This window comes from Perna viridis, chromosome 2, assembly GCF_037379345.1.
Source record: "Perna viridis isolate PV_CMFRI_1.1 ecotype Kerala chromosome 2, ASM3737934v1, whole genome shotgun sequence".
NCBI classification, from domain to species: domain Eukaryota; kingdom Metazoa; phylum Mollusca; class Bivalvia; order Mytilida; family Mytilidae; genus Perna; species Perna viridis.
The window spans coordinates 13874365-13887508 of NC_142446.1; the positions used below are offsets into that span (position 1 = coordinate 13874365).

The 13144-nt window shown below is 32.7% G+C and overlaps 1 protein-coding gene and 1 pseudogene across 4 annotated transcripts in view; one reads left to right on the forward strand and one right to left on the reverse strand.

The window, feature by feature from the left end:
- The window catches only part of LOC148623730 (translation initiation factor IF-2, mitochondrial-like), a 60995-nt gene that overhangs the window by 25147 nt on the left and 22704 nt on the right, over positions 1 to 13144 (forward strand). For all 4 annotated transcript variants that reach the window (XM_088565786.1, XM_088565789.1, XM_088565787.1 and 1 more), the window contains 4 exons: positions 7400 to 7560; positions 9365 to 9541; positions 10385 to 10434; positions 11935 to 12024. In XM_088565786.1, the coding sequence (XP_088421912.1) occupies positions 7400 to 7560; positions 9365 to 9541; positions 10385 to 10434; positions 11935 to 12024 (478 nt within the window). The remainder of the gene's footprint in view (positions 1 to 7399; positions 7561 to 9364; positions 9542 to 10384; positions 10435 to 11934; positions 12025 to 13144) is intronic.
- On the reverse strand, positions 4652 to 5216 carry LOC148623731 (uncharacterized; annotated as a pseudogene).

The window sequence follows — 13144 nt, forward strand, 5'->3', positions numbered from 1 at the left end:
TTTATACTATTTTATACAAATTTGGTAAGGCTGTCAACAAATGTATAATCTCTGAAGTGCAAGAGTTTTAATAACTGTAACCTTACCAAGGAGTGTAAGCTTTCTACATTCCCTTGACTTCAATATACCAGACATTTCCTTAACTTTCTTAGAAAAATTAATATGAAGCATGTCATCTAAATTTAATGAAAATTCTAATCCCAGAACTTTAAGATTTGAGACTGACCATTGAAGGTTTTTATCAGAACATATTACATGATCAGAAAATTTTTTACTACCAACCCATATGGCTTTGGTTTTAGGTGCATTCATCTTTAAGCCAGAAGCCTTATAAAACAACTCAAATACATTTAAAGACTGATAAAGATTTCTCCTTACCATCTAACATTAGGAATGTATCATCTGCATATTGACTTAATAAAATTTCTTTCTCTTGTATCATAACACCATGAATATTTGGATCTGATTTTAGTTTAATAGCTAATAGTTCAACACCTATAATAAACAGATAAGGTGACAAGATTAAAGAAACTTGACATATTACCATTATTTATTACACAGCTTTTGACATCTACATAAAAAAGTCTTGAACCCCCTGCTAATTGATGGACCAAAATTAAAACTTTTTAATGCTGCAACTAGAAATACCCATTCAATCGAATCAAAAGTTTTTTCAAGATCAATGAGGAACAGTAATCCTGGCATAACATGATATTCGATCATATAAAAGTCTAGCATTTTCTCCTATTAATCTATCTTTAATAAAACCTTTCTGTGTATCACTTATGATATTGGGTAATATAGTTTTTAACAATTTGCAATTGCCGCAGAGGCTATCTTCATGTCTGTATTTAACATGCTAATAGGGCACAATTTTTAATATATCTTCCGTCCTTACTATCTTCAGGAATAATAGTGATGACACTCTGATTCTGGAAAGCAGAAAAATTTTCTGTTTCATAACCAAAATGTATGGATCGAAACACAAGTGGTCCAAAATCTTTCCTGAAAATTTTATAGAAATCAATGGTAAATCCATCTGACCCAGGACTTTTACCATTTTTTCATAAGTTTTAGTTCAAAAGAACACTCATTAAATGTTATGTTACCCTCACAAAGGTCACTTTGGTCTTTTGTAATATAACACCATGCTTAAAAAATAAATCAATTCCACAACCAGAATGTATGCATGAATACAAGGATTTATAAAAGTTCTGTTGTTCAAGAAGAAGTTTTGACTGTTCTGAAATATGTATACCCTGATCATCAATCAACTTTGTTATTGTCTTTTTGTAGATTTTTTTTTCTAGCTTGCAAAAATATAGAGAGCATTTTCCCCATTTTCATGCCAGTTTGCATGTGATCATAAAAGTAACCCATCTATACTTTTAGACCTCTGATTTTTTAGTTCTAACTTCTTCTCATTCAATAATGTTTGCAATTCTACACTGGGAGAGATGTTCATAACATGCTCAGTTTTTTGGACCTGTTGTTCTATAATACAAGTAGCCTCTAGCTTGTTTGTTTTTAGCTATACTTTGAGTAATTGACAGAGTTCTGAGTTTCATCTTCAGGATTTCAAAAAACAGCTGATCATTGCATGAAAAGTAACTTCAAACAAATTAGTAATGTCACCAGAGAGATAATTCTCAGAAACTGTCTCTTACACACTTTTTAACTAATGCAACATATTCTGAATCCCTCAATAGTTGGATGTTAAATTTTCAAAACCCCCTTCCCATTTTTACAAGGCTAGCTGCAAATGACATAATAATGGCAGAGTGATCAGTTTTGTAACCAGGAATAACCTTAGTGTTTCATAAGTGAAAAAATATCTTCAATTACTAAAAAATAGTCGAATCGACTTTGTTTTATAGGTGTGGGCTGAGGCCAAGCAAACTTTTTTCTCATTAGGATGGCAGACTCGCCATGGATCAACTAATTCTAACTTTTCAATAATTTCTTATATAGTTCTTGGTAGAGATTCCTCATACTTTGTAAGAAATAATTCCAAATCATCCTCCAAATATACAGAAGAAGATGTTAACAAAATGCTGGAATTTTTAATCAACAACATATTTGTCCTGTGTGGTGGACACGTTTTTCAACAAACATTTGGCATTCCAATGGGAACAAATTGTGCTCCTCTACTTGCTGACCTATTCCTTCACTCTTATGAGGCTGACTTTATAGGTAATCTGATCCGAAAAAAAGAATATCGTTTAGCTAGATCCTTTTATCTCAGTTTCCGCTATATAGATGACATATTATCGTTAAACAATCCTAATTTTGGGGATTTGATACATCACATCTACCCCAAAGAACTTGAGATAAAGAATACTACAGACACTGTGAAGTCAGCCTCATATCTTGACCTACACTTTGAAATCAATGGTAAAGGAAAACTATTGGCCAAACTTTACGACACACATGATGACTTTTCATTCAGAATTGTCAACTTTCCTTTCATCTGTGGCAACATCCCTTCAGTACCTGCATATGGAGTGTTCATATCACAACTCATATGTTATGCCAGAGCTTGCCGAAACTACACAGACTTTTTGTATCACGCTAGAATTCTAACAAATAGGCTTCTTGAACAAGGTTATGTTGCTACAAGATTGAAGTCATCACTACAGAAGTTTTATGGTCATCATCACGAACTCGTGGATCGTTAAGGTGTATCCATCTGCACCATGAAAACTGATACATTCCTTTCCTCTTTCGTCTACCACAGACTTGACTTTTTTATGAGCAACTCGGCGGGTGTTTCTAGAAAAGCAGAAGACGCTTACCCTACCGGTGCACCTGGTCCATGCTCCCAGTTTTTAGTGGAGTCCAAGTTGCTCATTTGCTTTTGTTACTTTGTATGTGTGATTTTAGTTACTTTATGTTCTTTGTTGTGTATGTCTGTTTTCCATGTCTGATCTTTGGTCCTGAATTACATTCTTTTGATTACTGCTATAGCCTTGGTTCCCTTGATTAATCTTTCAATCTTTTGGTAGCATTGTGGATTTCGATTGTGTAAGATATTACAAGTATCAAGACTACAATCTTGGACAACATTCCAGTCACCACATAATAAAATACTAGTAGTAGAGAAGGATAACAATCTCTGTTGCATTTTGTCAAAAAAATGATGGATCATCATAATTGTGTCCATACAAACAAACCAAAGATAAGCTGTGTTCATACTAAATAAGATCAATAATAAAACATCTTCCATTTGGATCTGTAATAGAACCATGAATAACAAAATTAAGACCTTTTTTAAACATTATACAAACACCAGCACATCTATTATTACAGTGACTGAACATACCCATTCATCTTCCTATTGTTTACAAACATCAACATTACAAATATATTTGATAGGACACATTATTAAATAAAAATTAAATACATGTAAATAAATAAACAAACAAAGAAAATAGACAAATATTGGTACATGTAAATAAGAAAAAATAAACACAGTAACTTAGCAACATTCTTTTTTAAATGTCATTATATTCTTGTCTATTGGGACTTAAAACCATATACATCTGTACAAATGTACCGGTACCTTGATTTATTCATACATTTCCATGATCTGAAACAGGCTATTTTGCTAAAGGAAAACAGTATCATGGGAACTAAATAAAATGGAGAGTTAAGGCGACAAGGGCTAAAAAATAATTGAATTAACTCAAGGCAGTAAAGCAAAAATATTTAAGTTGCCATCTAATTAAATAAATAATTTTCACCTAGATGTTTGATCAAAATTTCAAAATTATAGTTTCATCATTATATCAGTTCTTACTTTCTGCATTTTAACTCAGCAGACTTCTTTCTAATCTTCTCATTAAAATTGTCAAAAAGGTCAAACCTTCTTTGGTGTTTGCTATCCTTCAGTTTTCTATAAACACTATAGTTGTAAAACCAAATGTTATCTAGATCTTCATAAAAATTTAAGTGTGACATCAGTCCAAGATTTTTCATAGTAATGTCATCATGGAATTTCACATTCTTGGTAAGTCCTTTCTTCTGCCTAATGATGTTGATCTTGGTCTCGGTATTTCTGACTTTTGCCAAGACAAGCCTTACCATACCATCTTTCCCTGGTATTCTGTGAGTAGCAACCACATCTGTAGGATCTAACTCAACTTACATGTCATTTTTAACTAGGTTGATAAATTCTGTTCTCTAATTTTGCTTCAATTTTCATACCGCATGACCATTGTGGAAAAAAATGTTCTCATCACCAGTGATTTTTTGTTCTCAGAGTTAGATTGGCTTAGAAATTGATTGTCTTGGACTCCATCTTGAATTGCCTCAATTGCTATTGTAGTTGTATTTCAGTTAAATGAGATAATTTTGGTGTTTTCTTACTGTAAATAAGAATTATGAAGGGACTCAGAAGATTTTAAGTGAAAAACCTTTGAAATTGTCTGGTTTCTTATGTTTGGGATGATTGCATTTGTGTAAAGTCAACATGTTTCCTACAAATTGGAATCATAATGTTTCGTGCACTTTTCATTTTTGGGTATTATTGACATATTTAGGGCATTAGAGAAACAGAATCTACACTCAAAGCTTGTTGATTATGAATTTCTCACATCTTGTGAAATTCCATAATCAAGTCGTTGTCGTTTCTATATTTCTCAAATTTTCATCAGGCTTTTCTGTTTTCTGGTAAATTCACAATACGAATATTATGTTTTCTTGAGTTCATTATAATTGGCAGATCTAAGTGCATCAGTACTTCTGATATTACAGTCAGCAAATTTCTGTTCCAGGGTTATAAGCTGGATATCATTTTTGTCTCAATCTTTCTTTTAAGTTCTCATTTTCTAGATTAAGTGATTCTACACAGTCTTGTAACTTTCCAGTTCGCTCTCTCAATTTACTGTTAAATTCCTCAGTAATTGATTGTTTGAAGGATGACAATAGTTGCTGAACTATGTTTGTAACAATTTGCTTTAAAATCATTTTGTTTAACTAATTTATCTAAATCTTATTTAGTCACTGAGTCCTGCATGGCATGTTTGATTCCTTTAAATCTGAATGTATTGCAGCTATGTCCACATTATCAATACTTTCTTCAGACACATCAGAGTGAGTTTTATTATCACGCTTGGGTGGGTTTGCTTGAGAGTCTTTAGCTCCTGGCATAGTTGGTTTTTAGGAGCTAACAATGACTGAACATGTTTTTGTCCTTTAGTTGAGTACCCAGGCATAGTGAGAATAACAATAAATCCTAATGAGACATAACCCTCAATATGCACAATGAAAAAAAGAAATTGCACTGCTGCATCCAAAATCAGCAAAAATTCAAGCAAAATAGATCCATGAAGTCCATGAAAAGCAGAAAATCTTGATATAAATTTTGTAATATGATAATGTAAAAATCTACATGAAAATGCCAAAAACAAAAAAAAATGCCTTATTAAAGGCCTGCAAGGGATCAAAGTTGTTGGATGAATCATTGTTAGAGTTTTCTCCCTTGAAAGGCAAAAAATTATGATGGATAGAAAGAAACTTTCAATTGATGATATGATCCTTATAAAAAGTCTTCATTGTGTCAAAATTGTCAGACAACTTCTTGTTAAGGTCATTGCCTTTGAAAGGCAAAAATTTAACTAAGTGAGCGAGCCTAGGAGCCTCTTCTTTAGGTGAAGGTCACAATGCAAATGCATTTTTTCAAATCGGATTAAATGATTTGTTTGTCGTAATGATTTATTCAAATTGTATTCAGAATCAAATAGTTATAGGAAAATGCAACAAGTGTACAGGCATTTATGATGAAATGTTCATTCTTTTGTTTGGCTTCAGACATCTTTCCTTTGTATTTGGAAATGTATGTGAATCTTCATAAGAACACTCATTAAAACTTGCCTCGGTTAATCATTTACAGGTCTAATTTCAATGTGGAAAAATTTTAGTTTTATGTCAATTTGACAGCCTCTTGTTATAAATTTCAGATTTTATGTTTTTGAGTAATAGGACATTATATTTTCAAAAAATGGAATGATGTTTTTGCTTTTGCACAATGACTTAAAATGGTTCGAACAATTTTCATGAAACTTGATGAAATGTTTATTTCCATTGATTTAGGACCATTTCAAATTCTATAAATTTTTGTTAATATGTTTTCAAGTTGGGAAATTCCTGTTTTTTAGGCTATGTCTGAAAAACAATTTCAGCAGTTTTCTTGTAACTTTGGTGAATTGTTTATTTCTGTTTATGTAAGCTCCTTTTTGTGATTTATAAATATTTGACTTTATGTTTTTGAGTGATGGGACTTTATTCATGGAAAAGTGGGATTTTCAACAGTTCTGGACAGTCACTTTAACTCAAGAGCTTTTCCAGCAATTTTTACATAAAACTTAATGCATTGTTTATTACACCCGCACTCATTTGAGTAGGGGCTATATTGCAGTCACCTTATCTGCCCTTACATCCATTCATTACACTTGTTGTAACAGATTTCTCAGCTTCTAGTCTTGAGGAAATGCTTAGGTATTTGGTATATTGCTTTCTTGTAATGAATTGTTTCACGTCTCCTCTTTTCAGGATCATTGCTCATCTACTTCCTGTTTACCAATTGAATTTGTAGTTTTTTGGGTGCTGCATAATGGACATTTTCTTAACAGTTTTGGGAAATGCTTAGGTATTTGGTATATTGCTTTCTCATGATGACTTGTTCTATGGCTCATCTACTTCCTGTTTACCAATTGACTGTAGTTTTCTAGGTGCTTCATAATGGAAATTTTCATAACAGATTTCTCAGCTTCTGTGGCAGAGAATGCTTAGATATTTGATATATTTCTTCTGCCCGATGACTTGTACTGTATCTCTGTTTCCCAGCTTTGACTGAAATGGTTCAGTGGAGGTATTCTTAGCACAACTTAGTGTGCAACATCTTGTTTACTATTATTGTAAGTTCAGTTTTGATCTTTATAAATTTTCAATTTTTTTTTAATAATACTTTATTCATTGAACAAAAAGGGGGAGATTCTCCAATTTTTGAGACTTAAACTCAAAAACTCTTCTTGCAATTTCAATAAAACTTTGGTTAGTTGTTTCTTTCTTTGATGTGAACTCATTTTCTGCTTTCAGATTTCAGATTTTTCATTTTTTTAAGTTATTGGACATGATTCATCAGAAATGTAACTATTTTCCTATTGGTCTATTATATCAGATTCTGCATTTTGGTTGATGCATATTGTGGGTGCCTGCTTTTTTTGTGGGGGAGGAGGGAGGGTCTTAAATATTAATTTTAAGTAAAAAGATAAGCTGGAAGGGGATGGGCGTATCATGCACTGATTGCCCAGCCCTTTATTACTTTTTATTATTTGTTTATGATCTATCCAGTAAAAGTTACCATAACAAACCAAAAATGTTCATGTTTGATTTACAGGCCACCACCAGACCCAGCTTCTCTGTTAAGGAGACCCCCAATAGTCACAATCATGGGCCATGTGGATCATGGCAAAACTACATTATTGGATGCTCTTAGGAAGTCTAATGTTGCAGCCAAAGAGTTTGGAGGAATTACACAACATATTGGTGCCTTTTCAGGTAAACATTCTGAATTGAAAACTTTACAATCTTAAGGTATACATTTTTGTATTTAAAAGTTGACATTTTTAGAAATAGAAAGAGCACTCACTATAGGACCCTTCTAAGACAGGTAGTCGTTCAATAAAAGTGTCGTGTTTTCATGCATTTTACTTGTAGTACTGGTACTTGTAGTATGTTTGGACTTGTAACTTGTATTTTATCAATAATAATTGTACACCTTTCCTTGCTCTAAAGGAAAATAGTGCCAATTAATTATAAAATATTGTAGGGTCACCTTGGACTGTTCATTTGTTTTTCTAAGTTTTAATAAAAATCAGTAACTTCATTTTCCTAAGAAGCAGTATAAACCCACTGCTATTTGTTCAGCTGTAAAGTTTCAAATAAAGTTTCTGCAACTTAACAATGACTTTCAATGTTTTGCCTTTGTGAAATGAAAAAGTCGTGAGATTTAGAAGTTTACTTGAAGCATTTTCCCCTCTGACAGGAATATCAGCAGCAATTTGATTACCTTTACATTTCATTAAATGTACCAGATACATTGGACAGATTGGTCAAACAAATCTTACGATGGCAATATCATCCCCAAAATATTTGATTTACTGACTGTCAAATCCTTTACAAAATTTGCAAATTGCAGATCATTTGAGGTTCAAATATCCTGGTGTTTGAAATCAATGTTGACAATGGATACACAAGAGAATGTGGATTTTATTATGATCTTGGTGCAATGCTGGAGATTTTGACATGTGTGCTGCATCTACTTAATATTTTGTTTATATAAAACCGTAACACACTTATCATCTGTTGAAGATCTGGGATTTCTTCTACTCTTGATAAATTCTTCGTCTCTCTACTCTTAAAGATGGAATTTCTCACACTTGTGGAAGAAATTCCAGATCTTCAATAGATACTAGTGTATGAACCTATTATTCTTTGTCAGGCAAGTCTGATTAAATTAAAGAAATCTCATAGATTATTGTTAGTTTATGCCTGGGAGAAAAAAAATCAATGAATATTCTGAAATTAATATGACAGGGATATATTGCTAGTTATGATAATCAGTTATTAGAAATTGAAGCGTGTCATATCAATCATGTTACTACATGTATTCATGCTTGTCATTTCACTTTCTTTCTCTTTTCTATTTTGTATCGTCTGTTTGTTACTGAGAGGTTTACAATATTTTGTCCTTAGAACATTTACCTGTGTTTAAAAGTTTTTACTACAGAGATTTGTGACTGCCCATTATGAATTGTATCCCTATCAGTAGAGATGCATGCTAATACTGGTTTGACTGTAAAAAGAAAACTTTGATACACTACCTCTACTGCACATGATGAGGCTCTGTCATTACACTACTTCTGCTACACATGATGAGGCTCTGTTGTTACACTACATCTACTACACATGATGAGGCTCTGTCATTACACTACTTCTGCTACACATGATGAGGCTCTGTTGTTACACTACATCTGCTACACATGATGAGGCTCTGTTATTTCACTACTTCTGCTACACATGATGGGGCTCTGTTATTTCACTACTTCTGCTACACATAATGGAGCTCTGTTGTTACACTACTTCTGCTACACATGATGGGGCTCTGTTATTTCACTACTTCTGCTACACATGATGAGGCTCTGTTATTACAGTACGTCTTCTACACATGACAAGTTATTTTCTTCTGTTTCCTCGTTTATAAAGTTTTAGTTAGACATACCAGTTGTTAATTTATCTTTTTTTACATCTAACCATGAAGCCTCACTTTGCCGTTAGGTATAATTTTATAATTATTTTTCAGTCAACTTAGAATCTGGAGATACAATAACATTTTTAGATACCCCAGGTCATGCTGCATTTTCAGCTATGAGAGCTCGGGGAGCATCTGTGACAGATATAGTTATTCTTGTTGTTGCAGCTGATGATGGTATAATGCCTCAGACTGTAGAGTCTATTGAGCATGCCACTAATGCTAATGGTAAATAATTAAATGTTTTAGTCAGTGTTTTTTACTAGTATGTTACTTACATTGTATACTGTATAGTGGTTTACATATGTTCCTTACATTGTATACTGTACACTGGTTTACATATGTTCCTTACATTGTATACTGTACACTGGTTTACATATGCTAAATCTTCCAATACCAAGATTTTGTGGATATCAATAAAGTTGCACTATTAATTGCAAGTGTTTTAGTTCCATGTAAAATATATACCAGTACTTCTACCTCATTAAAAATAGCTTAAATATCCCTGTATGTCAAAACCAGCTTCAGTAAAAATATATACCAGTACTTCTACCTCATTAAAAATAGCTTAAATATCCCTGTATGTCAAAACCAGCTTCAGTAAAAATATATACCAGTACTTCTACCTCATTAAAAATAGCTTAAATATCCCTGTATGTCAAAACCAGCTTCAGTAAAAATAACAGATTTCATATTGTAGATGTACATGTAATACATGTAGAATTATCTGTCATATGATACAAAATTTATAGTATGTTTTTTAACAGTAAGTTGTAAAGTTAAATTTCTTTGACTTTTAGGGAAGTATGAGTATTTTTTGATGATTTTTTTTTTACCAAAAAAGTCCTCACAAGTTGTTAAAAGTATGAATTGTGATACTATTAGGCAGAAAATACCAAATCGTCCCCATTTTCTTCTGAAGCAATAAATACTATAGAACTCAGAAGGCTATAATTGTACGTATATATGTTTAAAGGAATAACTGAGAAAAAAAGCATTTGATCAAAAAGATAAGATGTTAAAACCAAAAGAAATGTATAATATTTATTTAATCAAAACAATTTTTTACAGTTCCAGTCATTGTTGCCATTAATAAGGTAGATAAGCCAGGGGCTGATATTGTAAGTATTGTTTTTGAAATGAATACAAGTTCAAGTGTTTTGAAGCATACTGGGGAAAATGAATTAACAATAAGATACAAGTATTAAACCATTCAGCAATCACAAGGGGAACTATTCTTAGAAGTTAAACAAATAAAAGTAGCTTTGTCAGCTAAGTCAGTTTTTTTTATCCCTCTAACGTTGGGTTTTATGGGCATTATAAAGTTTTACAGCTGTCCATACCTCTGTATGTTTGCATCTCTCCTTGGAAATTATTTGAAATTATGTAGAAGCCTCACCTTCATCAGTTGATATGTTTCCAAGACTTTGGTCTAGGTTCACATTCACTTTACAGGACATCAATCTGAATGATGGGCAATTTTTCAGTTATAACTTGGAAACTGTTTTGGGAAACAATTTCAAAATTAATATAAAGGAGCTTCAACAATACCACAATCTAAACAAGTTTTAAATTGTGCTTGCAAGCAAGTCACATAAGTCCCCTCATGTTCACCAATGGTCTCAGAACCCAAAATATTGAAATCTGCATGTAATCTTAAGCTAAAATACCAAGTTTCATGAAATTTTGATGAATTTAACCCTTTTTTTTTCAGTTGGGGCACCTTACTTTGGACGGTGGCCATTTTGAAATGGCAGCTATCTAGGATATTTCAAAATATGCGTTTAATCAGGCTTAGATAGTTCTATATTTATGATCTGTTAGATAAAGATGTCTCAGTTACTGGTAGTTTTTCCTTAATTTACGAAAAAATATCTGAAAAAGTCACTAAAATCTGCCAAAGTTTTGTTTTGTTTTTTTGTTACCATGGCAACACAAAAAATATCGATTTACTTTTTTTGTATTAAATTGTGGTGCTCATCAAACTCCACCACCACACCAATTTCCAAGTTCCTGGCCACCTAGGTTTCCGAGATATCGCAATGTCCTATATTTTGACCTATCCCCTTTTTCAGCCAAAGTGCCCCTCCTTTTAAAATTTTTTAGTGGTGTGCACATCTATTGGATGAGACCAAATTTCTGAGAAAGTTATGTTCCAATCCCTTCATTAGTTTCTGAGAAAACACAGACAAGTTCACTGGTAAAAAAAAACCATGCAAAAACAACAAGTCCTTGACACATCGTGTTCGGAGACTTTATAATTAAGAGCTGCATCCCGTTTAAATATTGTGTCCGTACTTCTCCTAACTGATGGTTTAAGGACCCCTTTCAAAACATTGTGAATACCATTGTTGGTGCATTTGGCTTTAAAGTTTAGATTCAAGGTCAAATTAGTGCTTTTTAACTTTGTCTGTAATCTTTGAATTTTTTTTTTAAATTGACATGTGGGTACTATTGTAACCAACAGGTTTGTTTTTTTCCAAATTTATCCAATAGAAATTTATTTACAACAGGCTGATGGAGATGTGTTCCATCTCATGATATCTAGTATATTGCTGTGACTTTTGTGATATCAACAGATAATAACACAGAAACATTTATCTAATTTTTTAAACATGCAGGAAAACACAGTGCAAATGTTGTTACAGTATGGCATAGTATCAGAAAGCCTTGGTGGAGAAGTTCAGTGCATTCCTATTTCAGCCCTTAAGGTATGTAGATTGATGTGGAAATTGCCTATTGTGTATTATTACTTAATACACAGAGTATCTGAATACAACTTTAGATGTTGCAATCAGTTGCAAATCAACAGTGTGATCATATTATGAAATAATGCAAATCCTTGTTATGTTCCAAAAGTAAACATGTTATACCTCTACAAACTATTCCATTCTTCTATCCACAAATCTTTTAAGTGCAACTTTTTCATTACAGTTCAGGGTTTTTTATGGAGGGTTTGTCAACACATTCTGATATACAACAAGGAATATCGTTAGTGTCTAAGTGACTTTTCCAGTTTCTTAGTAAATGTGACTTTTCCAGTTTCCTGGTATAATGCTAGGGAGAACCTTAAATTTTCCCATGATCTTAAGCCCCGTCAGATTTTGGTTTTATGTCAATTCAGTGTGCTGTAATTGTACATATGCACAAAATCATTCAGTTTTTATAAGATTCCTCATGAAAGTCCCTGACTGCATCTTCCAATATCTCTTACAGTGGTCTAGTTGTAAGGGGCCAAAGGGAGCTGCGCCAAAAAAATATGCTTTATATTTTTTGTCGTATTTTGAAAATCTGTGTTCATTGGGTTCTTGATGAAAATCCCTGCCTGTGATTTTCAGGTGGATTTCAGGTATCTCTAATGGTTTTTAAGCTATAGGAATCAAAGGCAAATATCTTTGATAAAGTACCCTTAAAGCAGAATTTCTTTCACCTTTAATTGAATTTAATTTTTTTTCTGGGCTCTGGAATACTCTTTTGTTAGTGCCCTAATAATATCCAATAAAAACCAAACAGTCCTTTTTATATGACCCCAGATTTTTATGTTTGTACAATGGTATGGCCCTGTCATCAGACCATAGACACTTCGTTTTTGTGCAATAACTTGAATAGTAGTGAGTGGATCTTTATAAAACCACAATTGATTTGGGTATTGATTTGGGGAAATTTGCCCCTACAGTTGAGGAATTTGGAGTCAGAAGGTGCCCAAAAATAGTGCTTCATTAAATTAAACTTTTTAATACAAGTATAAGTGTGGGGATCTCTATGATATCAGACTAGGTTTGATTTTTGGAATTTTGACCTGAAGTGTTCAGAATTTTCAGGTTTCCAAAC